At 52.0% G+C, this 19,615-nt stretch overlaps 1 protein-coding gene across 1 annotated transcript; it reads right to left on the minus strand.

The window, feature by feature from the left end:
* Positions 1 to 10,590: 10,590 nt before the first annotated feature.
* SOCS1 (suppressor of cytokine signaling 1) lies at positions 10,591 to 14,041 on the minus strand. Its single transcript, XM_058157247.1, has 2 exons — positions 13,730 to 14,041; positions 10,591 to 11,961 (listed from the first exon to the last, which is right to left on the minus strand). The coding sequence occupies exon 2, from the start codon at positions 11,884 to 11,886 to the stop codon at positions 11,278 to 11,280; it is 609 nt and encodes a 202-aa protein (XP_058013230.1). The 5' UTR covers positions 11,887 to 11,961; positions 13,730 to 14,041; the 3' UTR covers positions 10,591 to 11,277.
* Between the last annotated feature and the right edge of the window lie 5,574 nt (positions 14,042 to 19,615).

A 19,615-nucleotide genomic window follows, 5' to 3' on the forward strand; every position in this document is an offset into this window, starting at 1 on the left:
AGCAGAGCCGCTCTTTGCCTGCAACACGTGTGATGCTTTTTGATGTTTTAGCTCATTGTGGTTCCCTTATGGATCCTGTTCAACATCTATATGAAGCTGCTGGGTGAGATCATCCGTGGTTTTGGAGTACAATATCACCGGTACGCTGATGATACTCAGCTGTACATTTCTACCCCTGACCACCTCAACAAGGCCGTTGAGGTGATGTCCCGGTGTTTGGAGGCCGTGCGGGTCTGGATGGGAAGGAACAGACTCCGACTCAATCCCTCCAAGACTGAGTGGCTGTGGATGCCGGCATCCCGGTACAGCCAGCTAGTTCCATCGCTGACTGTTGGAGCCGAGTCATTGGCCCCTATGGAGAGGGTTCACAACTTGGGCGTTCTCCTGGATGCTCAGCTGTCATTAGAAGAACATATGACGGCCGTCGCCAGGAGAGCTTTTTATCAGGTTCGCCTGATTCGCCAGTTGCGCCCCTTCATAGACCGGGATTCCCTATGCACAGTCACTCATGCCCTCGTCACTTCCCGCCTGGACTACTGTAATGTTCTCTACATGGGGCTCCCCTTGAAGAGCACCCGGAGGCTCCAACTGGTCCAGAATGCGGCTGCACGGGTAAAAGAGGGAGCTACTCATGGCTCCCATATAACACCTCTCCTGCGCAGACTGCACTGGTTGCCGGTGGTCTTCCGGGTGCAATTCAAGGTGTTGGTTACCACCTTTAAAGCACTCCATGGCACAGGACCGGGCTATCTACGGGACCGCCTGCTGCCACCGATAGCCTCCCATTGACCTGTGCGCTCGCACAGGGAAGGTCTCCTCAGGGTGCCGTCAGCCAAACAATGTCGGCTGGCAACCCCCCAGGGGGAGAGCCTTCTCTGTGCAAGCACCTACCCTCTGGAATGAGCTTCCTCTGAGGCTACGATTACTCCCCGACCTCCGGACCTTCCGCCGTGAACTCAAGACTTTTCTGTTCCATCGTGCAGGGCTGGCCTGATAGATTATGGTTTTAACTGGGGTTTTTATTATTCTTATTATAGTTTTTAAATGGGGTTAGCCTAATGGAATAAGGTTTTTAAATTACTTTTAATTCTATTTATAATTTGTTTTATGTTGGCTGTAAACCGCCCTGAGTCCTTCGGGAGAAGGGCGGTATAAAAATCAAATAATTTTTTTTTTTTAATTTGAATTTATACCCCGCCCTTCTCCGAAGACTCAGGGCAGCTTACATTGTGTAAGGCAATAGTCTCATCCTATTTGTATATTTATATACAAAGTCAACTTATTGCCCCCCCAACAATCTGGGTCCTCATTTTACCTACCTTATAAAGGATGGAAGGCTGAGTCAACCTTGGGCCTGGTGGGACTCGAGCCTGCAATAATTGTAATTGCAGGCAGCTATGTGTTAATAACAGGCTGCATTAGCCTGGTGAGCCACTTCCCAGCCTTTTAATAATAATAATAATAATAATAATAATAATAATAATAATAATAATAATAATAATAATAATAATAATAATAATAATAACAACAACAACGACCCTTGCAGACCAAGAAACCAAGTTTGTTCACGCAGCAGTGGTGCAGTTAGTGAGATGAGTGTATCATAAAAGCAAAGAGATCAGGCGAACTATGTTCTGGTTGTGGGAGTCCAAAGAGGGTAGAGAACAGACCAGTGCCCAGCTCCTTGGGCCTTTTTGGGCACCTTCCGAATTTACAAAGTAATTTGAATCGAGAATCAGGCGGAAGAATTGGAACGGAGAAGGAATTTCTAGCGTCTCTTGGACTTTTTTTCTCTTTCTTCAGAACATCCAGTCCAGTTTAGAGGTTTTTATACCTAATTTAGGAACATTTCAAGGCACTCCTAGGTGAGTGGGGAGGTTGGGGGAAGGGGCAAATAAGGGAATTCTTGGGTGACTCAGATGCGTTTCTTTTGCAGCCAGATTTTCAGCTGCCCAGCTGGTCCAGTTCACCATTCTGGCCTTCCCAATATGGAGGTCACTGCATGAACTCAAGAAACATCCTTCCAGAACAAGCAGGCAAGCTGCTCTTGCACAAGGAGGCTCCAGTCAGCCCTCAAGATTAAGCATTGATCCAGAAACACAAACGCGCCTTGTGTAAATTCAGCCAACCGCTTCAGTGGCCTTCAGCACCCCTGTGGTGGTCAATTCCCTGGGCTCATTTGGGGTGGGGGAAGAGAAGGCGGATTACTGCACGAAGCCTCAACAGAAACAACTTTTCACCTGCAAGTGCCTTCTAAAATGCTTGGACTACAACACCCATAATCTTCGGCTCACATGGCCAGTCCTTTTCCCACCTTGGGCTGCAGCTTCCATCAACCCCTGTTAAAAGGCCAGCCATCATCATCCATCATCCACTGCATACTTGCTACGAGGATGCGGAGATGCTAAGTGGGGAGGCCGGGTCTCCATGGGGGCTTCCCCATTCAGCAAGGTAAAGCTGCATCTTTTCCTGTGCCTTGGGCTTTTCCTCTGCAAAGAGCTCTCCTCCTCCTCCTCCTCCTCGTACCTTTTTGCAGGGTTTTTTCCACCTCTTTCCACAGAATCCATTCACAAAAGGCCACCCTGCAGCCTTTTGCCAGGGGCTCTCAAAAGCCCGGCCTCCCATGGATTCAATGTTTCAATATTTCAATATTGAAAATTCAAATATTGAATATTGAATATTCAATGTTTCAATATTCAATATTCCTCCCATGGATGTCAATGCAGAGGTTCCCTTTTAGAGTAAACAGTCATATTCTGGAGAAAGTGAAAGCGGATCGTTTACTGGAACTCATTAGGGAGAGAATTGTTGTAATTATCTGACTTTCGTGGCAAGAAATCTGTGTGGCTCTGAGGAACATCCCCATGGCCACCAGTGGGCTGGGCCAAGGGAGGACGAGACCCCAGGGATTCATTGGCATTATTTTAGTTCCTAATTCTGGATCCTTGGCTTCCCCACCCCAATAGCTTAATCAACCCTTAATCCCAATAAAAGTGGCATGTGGGGATAAAGTTTCTCCCGTTTATTTTAATACTGCAAGTGGCCACGTTTAGAAACAGTCTTCAAGGAGGAGATTCCTTAGAGAGTGGGCTACATGTTTGTGTAATTCAGCAAAGAGCTGAATTGCTTCCCCCTTCTCCAAGAGCTTCAACTGGTATTGATTAAATCTTTTTTTTTTTTAAAGGTTGTTTTATAGACAAACATACATTTAAAACGTCAGTAATTCCTTCCGTGTGACGTCTCGGTGTTTTCTTCCTGGCTCCATCTTTTGTTGCTTCTTCTTTCTTCACTCCAATTTAAACTATTACCATTTTTCCACAGATACATTATTATCATTTTCTTACATAATTATCCATTGCTCATCTATATCTTTCTTCTAACCAATGGTAAAATTTATCCCATATCTTAAAATATTTTGAATCCTCCCTTTCTTTGATCATCAAAGTTAATCTGTTCATTTCTGCACGGTCTAAAATTTTTCTAATAATTTCTCCTTCCAGAGATTTTTTCTCTGTTTTCCAATTTTGCACAAAAACAATTCTTGCTGCTGTAATTACATGTATAATCAAATAAATATTTTCTTTACTAATTTTCTCTGGTAGGATCCCCAGTAAAAACAACGCTGGTTTTGAATCAATATGTTGTTGGGTCATTTCTTCTAACCAACCCTTTATTTTCTCCCAATAGTTTTTGGCTTCCGGACATGTCACCACATATTGATTAAACCTTGTTGATGCCCTCGTGTGTGTTTATCATTCTGCCTCCTCCTCTGATGCCCAGAGAGTTAAGAGGGTAGAGTATTTATGAAGAAAAGCCACAAGTTGTCCCTGGATTCTGAGTAATCAGCAAGAGCTACCCTTAAAAAGAAACAAACACAGAAGAGGAAGATTCTCAGAAGGGGATCCTGGCAGATCCTGGCAGTGGCTTCCTGGCTGGAGAAGCAGAAGCTGCAGCTGAAAGGAGGGCGGTTGAGACCGAGGGGAGGAGGAGGAGGAGGAGGTGGCTAGCCTTGACTGGACCATGTCCAAGTCACCCCAGGAATGCCCCCTGGGCATCTTGGGCCAGGGGCTGTGCTGTGCCCAGGAACAATGCTGGGGCTGCAAAATGTTCCCCCTAGAAGGGAGAGACTCTTGAGGGATCTGGAGGGGGCTGACATGGCTGACTCGTAGTTAAGCAGTTGTACACCAGGACGCCTAGATCCCCCTCACAGTTATGAATGGCTGCCTACTTCATAACTAGGCATTCAGGTTTTCCTGCCTAAGTGCAGGGCCTTGTGCAGAGGGTGAGTTTCAACAAGGTATCCAAACTTCCCTCTCACCCTTGAACTTTGTGCAGAAGGCAACTCAACCCTTGTTCTCTTTCTGAAATGATGGCAGGCGTCAAGATGACAGAGAAAGAGGGAGGGCTCCCCAGACCCTCTTCCCCTCTCCCCCCTCCAGCTCCTGACTGCGCAGGCTCTGAAACCAGGCCTCTCTCTGGGAAAGCTCTGCGTTGCCAAAACTCACTCCACCCCCTGCTTCTCCAGGTGCAGTTTCCCTCCCAGCCAGGCAGGTGAAGACATCCATGTAGCAAGCAGGTGAGAATGTGAGAACCTCACCTAGAGGGGGAATGTCACCCAATAAAGCTCTGCTTCTCCCCCTCCCCCCACCCCCAGCCTCTGCATGCTTTGCTTTGGCTCAGCTTTAATTCTGCAGACCAGGAAGGGGCTGGTGCTCCGTTCCCGTTTCTAGTAATGCCACCCCCTTTCTGAGCACAGCTTTCCACACTCAGTTGAACAGGGATCTCTCATTAGAGGGATTGCAGGGATCCCTCGCTGCCTCAGAATGAGCTGGAGAGGGTCTGACATCCTTTTTGATCTCTGGCAGTAAATTGGGACCCAGATGAGGGGCTGTTTGTGCCGTTGCTGATTAGCAGTTCTGATGGCGAGATAGGGCCAGCCTGCTCCGGCTGACAGGATGTCCTCTCTTCCCTTTTTTTAATCTGCTGTTGAAGAAAAGAAACACAGCAGTGGCGTTGCTCACTGGAACTGGAGTCTGACTTCTTGTAAATGGCCTCAGTCATAACAAGATTTAACATCAGAGGTTTCAACAAGCAAAGGAAACTCAACTTCAGCAAGAGATGTGAAACAGCAGCTGAGACCTCCCTTAAGGCAGAGGTGGGGCAGCTGCTGGTTCTAAATTCACCCTTTGCTCCCACCCCCCACCCCCATTTCCTTCCCTGGCACCTTTACCTGTTGAATCCCGCCCCCCCAAAGAACAGCCTTGGACAGACACACAGAAACCTCCGCAGAGTCAGAGCAGGTTCTCCGGATGGGCTGGCCCCACAGTGCAGATCCCAGCCCTGTTTCAGAGGGTGCTGCAGTTTGGCTGGTTGTGAAGCACTTCTTGCAGCCTCTCTGAGTGTTTCTTAGGTGAGGGCTTGGATCCTTTAATCTAATTTTACATGGAACCCAGAAAGTACTAAACATGCCTTGCTGGGCTAGGAAAAGATAACCCCTCGAAGGGCCCGATATGTTTCCAATATCTGTTTATCTGAAATGCGTATGGCATTTCCAGGTTGGTGCGGTTCAGCCATGGTGGGATATACAAACACACACGCACCAACAGCTGCAAGATACGCATCCCTGGAGATGCTCAGCAGCCATGGGGCCCCAGGCTCTTCCTTGGAGGTCCTGCTTCTACCATCTCTAACTGTCATGGGTGCTCTCTTGGGCTGCAAACAAAGGTGAGCTGTCATTGTGGGAAGTTCACTCCTTGCAATTGTGCTAATATGCTGTACTTGGAGGAAGGTAGCAGCCATTCTGAATATTTGCCAGGAAGGAAGTGGCTTCTTTTAATCACCAAAATCAGAATATGCTTGAGCTTCTCTTGTTATTGTCTACCAAGTAAGCTGAGAAGCAGCAGCTGCTCCAGCTGTGAACTGTGTAACATGAGGGGCCTCTCCCAGGTCCTTCCAACCCAGACCTCGCCTTAGCAGGAGGGCAGGTGTTGGCAGAGAAGCCTCAGTTTTGCTAAGGGGCAGAAGCAGAGGTGTGTCGTAGATGTGCCAACAGTGGGTGGCAATGCAGTCTCCCCAGGACCTCCCAGGGTCCCAGGAAGCTCTGCCTCCAAGGCCTCTCCTGGGGTTGGCAGGCAGGCAGGAAAGAGGGCGGCAGTGTCCAAAGAGCCAAAAGTGGCACTGATGGTGTTTTAGTTCTGCAGCATGTTTTGCATTGTTGCTGCTTGCTGCTTTTCAAACCCCACCCATTGAAAGACCAAAGCAATTTATAAACATGCGAGTGGACCAAAGATACTCTGGAGAATGCAACTCAGACCCTGCTGCACATTTCCTTCCAGGAGGGCAGCTGCGATGGCAAGGAAACACCATTTGGCCTTGGAAAAGTGTGGGTCCTCTTGAGGACTGGAAAATGGACCCCTTTCATTATTTGTGGTAAAGGAGCAGAGAGTGTTGCAGCAGGACTAGAAAGCAAACATCTTCCTGGCTCCTTTCTTCCCAGCATTCCTTTGGATTGGGAAGAATCAAGATCCTGGTTAAATCAGGATCGGTTTCAGGTTGATTGATGATGCTTCGAGTTGATTAAGCAATTTAAACTCTGCTCTGAGACCAATCTGGCTTTTCTGGACCAATGTCAGACCAATCTGTGTCAGACCAATCAAGTACCTTTGCATAGTCCCGCCTGAGCTCCATAAAAGCTGGCTCCCTTTCCTGTCCAGACGTTGCTCAAATAAGGAAGCAGCCCAGCCTGGCCCTGCCCAGGATGAGGCCCCAGAGTCTCTGGGGCTAAATTCCTGGGAAGCCAGAAAGAACCAGGAGGCATTGGCTGCCTCGGTTCCAATGCGAGAGCAGTCACTGCAATGTTTACATGACATCCAGGCTATGACAGCATCCATGCTGGTATCTTTCTGGGTGCCTTTCCTGCCCCCCCAGCACCCCCCACCAAAGTGGCAGATTCAGAAAAAGAGCCCCACTTTTGGTCTCTGAGGCCTTTCTTATTTCTGGCTCTTCTTGGGAGGAGAACCAGTCGCAGAATCCTCAAGCATGACTGGCTGGAAGTAGCCATTAATGGCGATCCCCTGCTTATGCCGTGGGGGCAGGTAGGGCCTCCTCCCAGCCCAAAGGAGGGTCGCAGTCTCCCATGGGGCAGGGCACAAAGAGGGGAATGGTGCGGAGGCATCTCTCCGTGGGCTCCCCAACCCAGCAGAATGCTGCTTGGGCAGCCTTTGCTAAGCATCCCAGATGACAGTTGACTTGCCTGCCTTTGCTTTCGGTTTCTGCAAGGCCAGGCAAAGGAACAGCACGTTCCTTCCTTCTTCCCTCCTTCCTTCCTTCTTCTATCACCTCGCGTCAACCCTGGGTGGCTGCAGACCGGCTTGGCCAGGATTCTGGTGACATCCCTGGCTGAGCCAGGATTCAAACCTCCTCAACTGAGAGGAATCCAAGAAGGTGCGCGGGGTGGGGGTGGGGGAACCAGCTGAGCAAGGATGGACAGACTACTTGCTTCAAACAATCCCGACTGAAGCAGATTTGGAGAGAGCCAACAGCGCATCAGGGACCCCCAGGAAACTGAAGCCTTCTGAAGGAGACGGAGAAAGATTTGTACTCAAAGAAACAGGTGCCCAGTTCTGCATGATGCACCAAAGCACAGCTGGGGTTTCTTTCTGTTTATCCCACCCGCCACTTTGTTTGCGGTTGAATTCCCTTTGTTGTTTGATGGGGTGGGGGGAACCAAAGATGGCCTCTGTTGTACAGTGAAAAGCCCCTGTTGATTCTGGTGAAACTGACCTGCTGTTCCTGAGAAATTAAAGAGAACCGAATGAGAAAGAAAGAAAGAAAGAAAGAAAGAAAGAAAGAAAGAAAGAAAGAAAGAAAGAAAGATAGATAGATAGATAGATAGATAGATAGATAGATAGATAGATAGATAGATAGATAGATAGATAGATAGATAGATAGATAGATAGATAGATAGATAGATAGATAGATAGATAGATAGATAGATAGATGATAGAAAGAAAGAAAAAGAAAGAAAGCTGGTGAAAGTTAAGGAAATGTATGGGGTTCCTTGGAAATGGCATGCATTGTTCAGAATGAGGGGAAATTACAGACCCTCCCATTTTTTCACAGTTCCATATAACAATTACCTCCTTATGGCTGCTCTATTATTAGACTTTACTCAGCCTTTCCATGGAGCCAAGTGGATTTTTTTCTGGGGAAAAAGTTCTTAGAAGTTTGCTCTGCTTGTCAAGCAGTTTTGCTAGTTAAACAGATTCATGTATTTTGCTGTGCACAATTATTCCCTCCCACTCCCCCAAATTACTTGGAAAGAATAGCAAGGAAGGAAGTGGGAGCTGAATGCACTGGGCACCGTCCAAGATTTAGCGGAGCACTGAAACCAATTAGGAGTTGGAGAAGGTGAGCAGAAGGATCTTCTCTGGGGAAGGCAAACCGCCTGTCCTCTCCACTTGTGCCTTGGGTCCTGATCCTATCCCCAGTTCCCCACATCCACCTGCCTTGTTCCTTGTCTTGAGCCTCAAATGCCCACGTTGCCCTCAGAGCTACAATGGGGCAGGGGGCCATCTTTGCCCTTAAGCAGTGCACAGAGCTCATCTTACTTCACCTTAAGTGAGGGCATCTGCTTTTTATTCTCTCCAACCGAAAGAAAAAAATACACTCAGGAGTGCCCATCTATACACAGAATGAGTGCGCAGAACAAACCAGGAGGAGGAGGAGGTAAAATCCTTTATAAGGTAGGTAAAATGAGGACCCAGATTGTTGGGGGCAATAAGTTGACTTTGTATATAATATACAAATGGATGAAGACTATTGTTTGACATAGTGTAAGCCGCCCCGAGTCTTCGGAGAAGGGCGGGATATAAATGCAAATAAAAAAAAAAAAAGGAGGCGGCGGCCAGAGTGGTATGGAGGGAAAAGCCACCCAAATAAAGCCCATGCTGGATCCAGCTGGAGGGGGGTGGAGAGGTAAAACATTCCACCTCCCCCCAAAGGATGCTGAAGGGGAGCATCAATTTAGGTTGGCTGATTCTTCCAGCCTAAACTCCTACCCTCCAGCCTTTTTGTTTTTGCTTTGGCTGAGACCCGGAGAACAAACACACACACACAAACACACACACTGGGGCTGAGAAAACCCAGTTTTGCTCTATGTTGCCCCATGCTCTGCTGGCGTCACTGGGCGGGGCAGCCCTGTTCTGGGCAGCTGAGGGAGAAAACTGTGCAGATCTCTCCTGCACAAAATCTGCAGCCTGGCTGTCCAGGCCTTTAGAGCCCCTCCATGCTCCCCCCCTGCCCCCCGCCAAGTAAGCCAGTATCTCTGCCAGTCTCCCAAGCTGACTTTCCAGCTTCCCCACCCACAACTAGACTGCCCATCTGCAGAGACACGCTCCCCCAGGCCAGGAGATGGGCGGGCACCATCCCTACAGAACTTGCTCTTGACCTGGAGTTGCAACTCGGGAGGGGGGGGGCTCAAAAGAGGTGCCTGGGAAGTACCCAGAAGCCTTTGAGCAACGCAGGATCCACTGCTCCTCCTGAACGTGGAGGAGGGGCCACCAGCAGGCAGGGCCCAAGTGAGCCTTCAGGGAGGGCCCTTGGCTGTCTTCTGCCCCACCCCAGGAAGGATGGAGATGGCCCTGCCCAAGAGGGTGCTTTCTGGGCTCAGGGATTCCTGGCAGAGATCTCTTTGGGTCAGAGAGGGATCCAGTGTGAAGCCCAGGTGGGGAGTTTAGTGGGGGATCCATCCACCCTCTTTGCTTTTTTCCCATCACCAACTCCTCTGAATCCCAGTACACAAAGACCAGAGAAAGCGTGTTTTTTTCCTTAGAAAAAGAACCTTTATAATAAGGTTTATTATTAAATTTTAGAAAAAATAGATATAAAGTAACAAAAATGTTTCTGCATAGCAGAAAATGACTGGCAAGGCTTCCGAGGGCCTCAGTTTGTGCAAACAGTTCAAGTGTGTAAACATTGGTAGTCAAGTGTTTGAATTCAGTGGAACTGCTACAGAATTGGGATGTGCTCATGTTGGTGCCTGGGCTTGTATAACAATCCAGCCAGAGGTCTCCTTCACATCTTTCCAGAGCGACACAATGCCCAGCGCCACAGGGAGCCTCTGCGCCACCTGTGATTTGCCACCGCAGGGACTCCGTTTCTCCCACAACTCCCAGGGCACAACTGGCTTCCTGGATTGCACACCCGCAAGGCACCACTGCCAGCACCGGGACCCCTCCTCCTCCTCTTCCTGGTCTCCAGTGTATCCACTGATGTAATGCTCCCCCTGCCCCCCGCCAAGTAAGCCAGTATCTCTGCCAGTCTCCCAAGCTGACTTTCCAGCTTCCCCACCCACAACTAGACTGCCCATCTGCAGAGACACGCTCCCCCAGGCCAGGAGATGGGCGGGCACCATCCCTACAGAACTTGCTCTTGACCTGGAGTTGCAACTCGGGAGGGGGGGGGCTCAAAAGAGGTGCCTGGGAAGTACCCAGAAGCCTTTGAGCAACACAGGATCCACTGCTCCTCCTGAACGTGGAGGAGGGGCCACCAGCAGGCAGGGCCCAAGTGAGCCTTCAGGGAGGGCCCTTGGCTGTCTTCTGCCCCACCCCAGGAAGGATGGAGATGGCCCTGCCCAAGAGGGTGCTTTCTGGGCTCAGGGATTCCTGGCAGAGATCTCTTTGGGTCAGAGAGGGATCCAGTGTGAAGCCCAGGTGGGGAGTTTAGTGGGGGATCCATCCACCCTCTTTGCTTTTTTCCCATCACCAACTCCTCTGAATCCCAGTACACAAAGACCAGAGAAAGCGTGTTTTTTTCCTTAGAAAAAGAACCTTTATAATAAGGTTTATTATTAAATTTTAGAAAAAATAGATATAAAGTAACAAAAATGTTTCTGCATAGCAGAAAATGACTGGCAAGGCTTCCGAGGGCCTCAGTTTGTGCAAACAGTTCAAGTGTGTAAACATTGGTAGTCAAGTGTTTGAATTCAGTGGAACTGCTACAGAATTGAGATGTGCTCATGTTGGTGCCTGGGCTTGTATAACAATCCAGCCAGAGGTCTCCTTCACATCTTTCCAGAGCGACACAATGCCCAGCGCCACAGGGAGCCTCTGCGCCACCTGTGATTTGCCACCGCAGGGACTCCGTTTCTCCCACAACTCCCAGGGCACAACTGGCTTCCTGGATTGCACACCCGCAAGGCACCACTGCCAGCACCGGGACCCCTCCTCCTCCTCTTCCTGGTCTCCAGTGTATCCACTGATGTAATGCTCCCCCCCCTCACAATTTAAAGGGGAAGGACTCCAGGTAAGCCTTCAGGACTGGGTTGAGCGGGATGTGTGGCAAATTCTCCCTCCCAAAAGTCGCCACAATGTTTCTGCGGCAGAGATCCTGCAGTGACCGCAGGCGCTCCTTGTGTAGTGGGGCCACCAGGACCTTCCGAGGTGAGTTGACGTAATGTTCCAGCAGTTTGAAGAGGCAGTCAAAGACCTCTTTGCTGCCCTCCAGGCTGAAGTGACCGGCCTGGAAGAGGACCCGGACGCTGGTAGGCCCAGTGGCCGTCTTAACGCTAACGCTGAAGAAGCAATTCTTTTGCCGGCTGTCGCGGAGAAGGAAGGTCCCCACCAGCTCGTCCTTCAGTTTCTCGTGAGCAGCGCTGACTGACAGCGGACCCCAGTAAAAGCCACACTCCTCCAGCAAGGTGATGGTGCGGACGATGATGCCAAAGTCCTCCTGTGAGCGGAAGGTGTGGAAGTGGGTGTCCCGCGGCGCTTGCACTGTGCCGTGGGGAGGCCGGACCTGCAGAGCGGCCCGGATGGGGGGCTGAAGCCGGCCTCTCAGCCCCGCTGCAATTCCATGCTCAGGCGTTACGCTGCTGTGTGCTACCATCCTACAACCGAGACCCACTGGAGTTGCCTCCCATTGCGTGGGGGGCCAGGGGAGGGCTGCTGTGTTGGGGTTCGCCTGCAAATCAGAAAGAGAAACAAAAGAAGTCACTCAGGATCCACCCACAGCAGGTCAAAGCGGCCCCGCCGGGACCACAAAGAGAAACATCCATCACAGTGCCAGATCCGAACCTCTGCCAGGCAAACCCAACTCGCGGCTGCTTTTGTCAGAAAACGAGGCACCCCAAACAAGGCCGCCTCTGCCCAGCCATGGTTTCCCCTCTCAGCCACAGAGGCCCATTGACAGGAACCGCCAGCTCAGCTTCATGCCTTTTCCATCAGATGCTCCAACCGCCAACCCTTCTCCGCCTGGCTTTTCTCCAGGAACAGAGGCAAAGTGAAAGACCAACCTTCACAGCAAGATATTTTCGGCCTCCCCTCCCTCACCACAATAAGCTGCTGCGGCTACACTCCTCCCCACCTTTCTGGTTTTAGTTTGAATGGTTACGAGAAGGAGGGAAATCTCACCAGCCAGAATCTAAGCTCTCTAAGCGATGCATGGAACAAAAGAGGCCTTCCTGGCACAGTAACAGCCGCCCACTGCCCACCCCCCAGCAAAGCCTGTGCAGGCAGATTTTGCCCAATCTCTTCTTTCTGGAAACCCAGTGGGTAGGAAAGTCCACCCTAAAAGAGTACAAGAATTTGCTCAGGCCTAAATCCCCCAAGGTGGACCCCAAGGAGCTCCTTTCCTCAGAATCAAGCCATCTTTGTGACTCATCTGCTTGCCAAATTCCTGAGTAACCTGAGCTCTCCCGCTCAAGCAGCCCCTTCCCCTGCTCTGCAGCCCCTCCTCCTCCCACAGCTTCAAGCAGACTTTCAGATCAGCCTCCAGGTAGAGGTGAACCCTTCCAAAGTTATTCAGCTGTTCTTCCTCGAGCTGCCATTTCAAAAGGGGTGTTCCAGCTGGGGGCAAGAGGAGGTTCTCCCAGGGGAGCCCCCGAGAATTCAGGGCTCTTAAGCGGTGAGCGAGATGGGCAGCATGTAAGTGTAATCAATAAAATAAGGAGAGACCTCCTTCAGCAGACCTGAGTGGGCCAGAGAAGGGGAGAGCTGTGCCCTTCTGGGCTGAGGGATGCGTCCCGGGGCCCTGAGCCTCTGGTTTCCTGCCCTTGTGCCTCAGGTAGGCGGTCCCAAGAAGAGCAGGCGCGCTGGAGAAGAGGGGGTCGCCTCATTTAAGGCTAAGGACCACCTGGATTTGCTCTCCGTGAACCAACCAAGGAGACTAGGGGGCGCTTTTGTGGGGCCGCCATTGAACTGCCCGCCCCAGGGGGATGCTCCGGGCAAGTCCGGCACAGGGCAAGTAAGATCCACCAGCGGCTTGGCCGGAGGGAAGCCCCGCGCCGCCCGAAGCTGCCCCGGCAGGCCAGCCCTTCGGGGGAGGCTCGGGGAGGAATCGCGACACCGGTCACATCTGCCCGGCACGTGGGGATGGCGAAAAGAGGGGCGGGAAAGGGTCCCTCCAGAGCGAGGGAAACAAAGCCGCCGCGTTCGGAGCGCCGTTTTCTGGCCCTGCAAGCAGGGAACGGGGCCCTTTGCCGGGCGGGAGACGAGCCAGGACAAGGAGAGCGTGGCGAAGCCGCCCGTTCCAGTTGCTCGACTCCGCTGCCGGCGCCCGCCCTGCCCCGGAGCGAAGGGCCACGCTGCTAGGCGCCTGACCCCGCCGCGGCCGCCGGCTCTGGTTCGGCTGGCCAGGCGCCGGCCGCGGGTTCCTGCAGGCGTCAGCCGGGGGCTTCTCAGCCGGCCACGGTGCATCCCGAAAGACCCGGCGACCCCTCCGAGGCGCTTACCGGGGGTGACTGGGCGTCGGCAGGCTGTCTTCCCCGCCCGGAGCTGCGAGGCCGGCTGGGGGACGCGGCGGGGCCGCTCAAGGCCGAGGCTCGGCCGCCGCCGCCGCCTTCTCTTCGCCGCCGCCGCCGCCGCCGCAGCTCTCCGGCGAAAGGGACTCCTCGCCGCCGCGGCTCGCAAAGGCTGGGCCCCGCTGCCTGTGCGCGCTGCTTGGTCGGGGCGCCGCGGTCGCCGCAGCCGCATCGTCCGCGCCGGGACCGGCCGCTGGTGCTGCTCTGAGGCTGCTGCGGGAACTATTCTCGGCGCGGCGCCCAACGCCCGTCTGCTCGGAAAGCCCTCGCCGGGGGCTTTTGAAGGCCTGGCAGGCCCCGCCCCCCCGCGCGCGCCCGGCACTTTCGCTTTCCGTCTTCGGCTGGGAGGGGGCGCCTGGGCACCTCTGGAGGCGCGGCGGCTCCAGGAAAGCGAGCGGTTGCAGAGGAAAAGAAAGGGAAAGCAGGACTCTGGGCTGCTTGGCCGGAGCGCGCTGGCGGCAGAGAGGGGACTGGGGAGGGGGCGCCTCGTGGGTCCCTTCGCCGCCCCTCTCCTCTGCCTGCACAGTCCCCCTGCAGTTAAGGCGGAAACGGGACCCCCAGTATCCCCTCCTGGATCCCTCAGTTCTCGTGCCCGGAGGAGGCTCTGGAAGGGCCGGTGGGACTCGACTTCTTCGCACCTGGGCCAGAACAGCGACCCCCCCCCCACATCCCGGGACCATCTTCGGCTGGGAAGCGGTAGCCAATTTCTGAAAAAATTGTAACTGGCAACAGATGGCAACGCGAGGCAGACTTGCATTGTGCGACCTGTTCATCTTGGTCTTCCCTCAGCCCCACTCACGGAACAGGCAAAGCAGGGGGGCTGTGGAAGGGGAGGGGGCGGCCCCAAGCATGGAGGGAGCCTCCGAATGCTGGCAGTCGATGGGGCAAACTCAATAAAAAGGGGGCAACGGAAACCTGGCCACAGGTGGACGGCCCGTGGCTCCGGCGACAAATGAGGCGGCCAGGCTGAGGGGGAGGTCGGTGGGCCCAAAGTGGCCTGAAGCGTCTACCCTCCCCCCAGTCTCTGCAGCGACGGAGCTTCTCCAGATAGGCGCTCTGTTTATTCTAAGCGGCGCTGGTTTCTCTTCTCCCGGCCCACTTCTCAGAAAACACGTGGCCGGCAGTCAGCTATATCTCTGGGCGACTTTTCCTTTCCTTTTCTCCCCCACCCCCACCCTCCAAGAAGGCGACAGCAGTCACCGCTGACTTGGCAGCCGGAGCGGGACAAGATGTCCTGGGCTCGGAGGTCGGGAGAGGTGGGGACGCAAGCGGGGCCCGCATTGGTTGCTGCTGGACCAGGTGAAGGAGCGACGGTTCCAAAGAACCCAGGCAGAATGTTTTTCAGGGGAACTCAAAAGTGAGGCATTGCATCAGGGACGCTGACAACCAACTCTCCAGCCTGGAAAAGCCACTTCCTGTTTAACCTCGAATTCTTTACCTAATGCCCGGCTCTTCCAGTGAATTTGCACACTGCCCAGAGTTGCTTCTGGGGAGACCACAAATGTGATTAATAAATCAATACAAATTTTTGGTGAATAAAGGCCACCAGATATACCCCAGCTAAAGGTTATCATGCAGAGAGCTGATGGGCAGCCCCCTCCCATCATCTCCCAGGAGTCTGGACCAGGGGGCTTCCTGGCTGTCCTGTCACCTAACTTCCAGCAGAGGGGGGTTTCTGCAACTGCCGAAGGAGCAAGAGACCTTTTGATAAGAAGGTTGGGGTCTTCAAATGGTATTTACAGGGAATAGCCTTCCTTCCTCTCCTCACTTTCTCTGGGAGGGGCCCAGCAGAGCAGTGGAATAAACTAGGAGATCCTGTCAGGAGTGTCCAATAATTCATTGCTGCTTTTAGTAAGGGGGAGGTGCCAGGTCCAGGTAGTTCTTTCTCCCCCTCCCCCCACTGCTCAGGTGCTTCCACAACTGGGAACAGAGCAGCTGTCCCTGTTCTGCTTCTCAGCCTTTGGTCCCCCCCCCCCTCTTTCTCTCTCTCTCTGTCCCCTGCCCCTCCCTCCCTCCTTCTCACAAGAGGCTTTCCAGGAAAACCCCTTGCTTGCACTTCTCACTGTCCCAGATTCTAATAAGAGCTTTTTTGGAAATCCCATTAGAAGCTGATCTGGTTGAGATAAGTGATCAGAGAATGAAAGCCGGATGTTACTTTTGTTTTCCTGGAAAGAGGCTACAGCTGCTGCTTCCTAAAATCTGCAGGATCTTCAGAGAATCACTGGATTTCTTGCCATTTTTAAGCCAGGAATCTTGGCTTCCACAGCCCTTGGGCAAACTGGGCCTACAGCTTTTGACTCCTGTTTTCACTTGAGCATCTTACAGGATCTCCAAGTCCTGGATTATTATTGGCAAGAATGCTCAAGCCAGCTTTAACATAGGTTTTGTGGCTGGTTTATGTCTGCCTGTGTGTTTGCACAAGCAAAGCATTCTGTAAAGACAAATTTCTACCTGAATTGGGTGTTCTGTCTAATCATACACAGATCTGAGCCTCCAACTTTCAAACAGCAACTGTTTTTAAAAGGAGCCTCAGAAATTTATCTTTCTCTGAGAGATCCCTGGCTTGGGTTCGTCTTTTTGGTTAAAACGGTTCCGAACAGGCAGGATTGCAACATGTTTCCAGGCTGGGAAAATCAGCACCTGTTGAATGTCTGATTAGTCGGCCAGCTCAGTCTGACTTGCAGCAAGGCAGGGACCCAGATGCTCTGAGCAGAGGTTTGCAACACAAGTTGCCATGGAGATCTTCTTTTCTTTTTAAAAAGGGACACTTGCTTTTCTTGTGGGAGGCGCTTCAGAAGAAATCTAGACTTTCAGGGTGCTGAGCTTACCAGCATCAAAGTCAGTTCTGTTTCCTGAAGCCAGTTTCTGATCCTCCAGAAAGACTGAAACTGCGGTTTCTATCTTCTTTTCTGAAAAGGTTGATTTCAGGGAAACCGAACCACACAGAGATGAAAGTGACAAAGATGAGTTGGACTGCAGACCGATGCCTGCAAGTCCCAGAATTCCATGGAACTCCCACTTCCTCCCTGGAATGGCTCCACATTGAGGACTCGGAAGAGGTGGGGGTCTCTCTCTCTCTCACAGGAAGTGGCTCCTGGTCCGATGGGTCATGGCCAAGCCAGGGGTGAAGGTGGTGGACATCGCAATCCAGCCAGGTGAGGAGAGATGGAAGAGGAGGAAGAGGGATAGCCTGGGGGCTCCTTCCAAGGAAAACCTTAGAAAGTCACAAACCCAAGGAAACCTTTGACAGACCTGCTGAATTAGAAAGGGGTGGGGGTGGGGGACAAAGGCAAGAAGTAGCCAGGTCACGGTTGCCTTGGAGAGGCTAGACGGCTTCTGACCATGGGGACCCTCTGGGAGCACGACTGAGTGCCGTGGATACCTCCAGCCATTCAGCACTGCAAAGGGGGTTTCTCTACCTCCCCCAGAGACCCAGAAGGGAGAGGCAGGTGAGGGGTTTGAACAGAGGAATAAAGCAGAGTCCAGCAATAGAACCCTCCAAAGACGGACATCTTTTGGCCACCAACCTCCATGTAATTCATGGCCCACACACTCACCACCGCTGCCCCTGGGAGGGGAATCTACTTGGTTAGGGTTAGGTCTGCATGAATTCAGAGCGGAAAATGGACATCGCCAATGGATTTGTATGCTGAGGAGGCGTGGACTTTTTGAGCACACATACATTGGTGGGGGTTTGTTGTAGAGAAGGAAATGGGAAAGCAGTTACATTAATTTGCTTATTTGTGGCTCTGATTCTGAGGAAGAGTGGTTGTATATACACAGGAGGCAGAAATTACCAAAGCAGCAACGGTACAAAGATTACTCAGCTTCTAAAGAAATTGCCGAGGCACCTCTGTACGCTGCTGCCCCCTCCTGGCCAAAGCTTTTGCCGCAGTCGTTCTCTTTCAGAAATCTACGGCTGCTGCATGGGGGCTGAGGGAGGAAATGTCCGTCCTTGGCGGGAAGGTCCAGAGCCAAGGCCCGACCGTAGATCAGCTCATCTCTCACCTGCCTCTCCTTGTCCTCTAGCCAGCTCAGGGCCACCTTTAGTGGCCTGGCTCCTTCTGTCTGTCAACGGGGGGGGGGTTCTGTTTCAAGCAGGAATGTTCCTCTAAGGACTTTGCCCTTGGAAGGCAGCCCTTCTTTTTTGGTGAATTTTCCAACACAGGGTGGAAAGAGGGGAGGGGAGGGGAGGGGAGAGAGGAGAGGAGGACTTACCAAGCCTGGTCCCAGAGATGCCTAAGTAGGGGGCAGGGAAAGGCAGTGCCTTTGACCCTGGAAAGCAGCCCCTTTGTAAAACATTCAGCTCCTGCTAGTTTTTTGTGCAGCAAGAAAGGAATCTGGAGCTCCCCACTCCCATTCTTTTCCTTCTGTCCATGTTGTGTAGGAAGTTAGTACCCACCCCACTCCTAGAAGAATGAAATATTTTAGGAAATATTAAAAAAGACAGAATATATTTTCCTGGATGAGAAATGGAGAAACATGTTTTAAGGACAAAGCAGATCCCTGCAGCTTCCTGCCTCCCCCCCCACCTTTGTCAATGGGCCATTAAGGCCTCAGCCAAGCTCACTCATTTCCCCCCACCTTTGTCAATGGGCCATCATCTGCAACACAATAGGACCCATCTAGCAACAGAAACTCACCACATGACACCTGGGAAGATCACATCAGCCAGTAAGGCTAGCTAAGACCCCCACTCCCTGGGAGTCTGACAACCAATCATGATACTCTTCCTGTGCTTCCTGTGAACTTCCTGTGAAGTTCAAAGCTTAGAGAGAGTATAAAGCCAGGGTGCGCACAGCACTTCACCCTTTTCTGTTCAGGAACTCAAGCCATGTGATTCTGACCACCATTAAACCATCTTTCCAAGCAGTCTCCATGTTTCCAGTGTCTTTGTCCCCACTTGGAACTGAACCCAGATGGACATTTCTTCCAACAGTTGGACCCACTGAGTTGAGAGCTGTGGGGCCAGCAGATTAGGAGGAGGCTGATGAGGCAAAAGCCCCTTTCTCCAACTCAGTCCCCCAAAACAGCTTCTCCTGAATGGAGTAACTCAGCAAAGGCAAGGCCGGAATGGGTCTCTGCAGGCCAAACTGCAAGCCGCCCCAGCTGGGCCTAGCGGGGGGGGGGAGGGGGGCAGATGGATCAAATCCATGCAAGGTAGCCCTATTTGGAACACAAAATCTTTCCAGGGCAAAGAAGGGAAGGAAAGTGGGTGGCTGTGGTGTGAATAAATCAGCTTTTAAATGTTTTAAGACTTATTAGATTTCAGGAAGAAATGTGAACTCATTAGACTGTAATGAGATGAAACATGGATTTAATCTTGAGTGCAACGCCCACACCAGGCTAAAATTAGACAGCCGCTTTTCTGCCTGTCTCTACGCAAGCTGGGAAGCCAAGTTCAGTTTTGTGTGTGTGAATGACCTCAATGCCGTCCTTCTGTGCTTTGGCTCAGAGACCCCTTGCCCAAAGGGGTCTTTGCCCACTGCTCCCACCCCACCCCATCCCAGGCAGAGAATAATGATCCTCAGGTCTCCCCTTCACACAGTGAAATTCTTTTGAATGAGAACATCAATTTGAGAGCGGCCTGGATGCCTCCACCCACCCCAGCCTTCCTGGCTTGTGCTTCCTTCAGGGCCCGACTGGCAAAAAGGCCAGGGAGGCAGGGAGTGAAACATTGCATTCTGACAAACAGGAAGAGCCAGAGTTAATTGTCAGGTTATCGTGATCTTGATTTACAAGGAAGAAGAGACCCATGAATTAGCACACCATCTTAATTGAGAGCAGGAATTTGGGGCGATGGAATTGCACGGCCTG

This window comes from Ahaetulla prasina, chromosome 14 (assembly GCF_028640845.1).
Source record: "Ahaetulla prasina isolate Xishuangbanna chromosome 14, ASM2864084v1, whole genome shotgun sequence".
Classification (NCBI taxonomy): domain Eukaryota; kingdom Metazoa; phylum Chordata; class Lepidosauria; order Squamata; family Colubridae; genus Ahaetulla; species Ahaetulla prasina.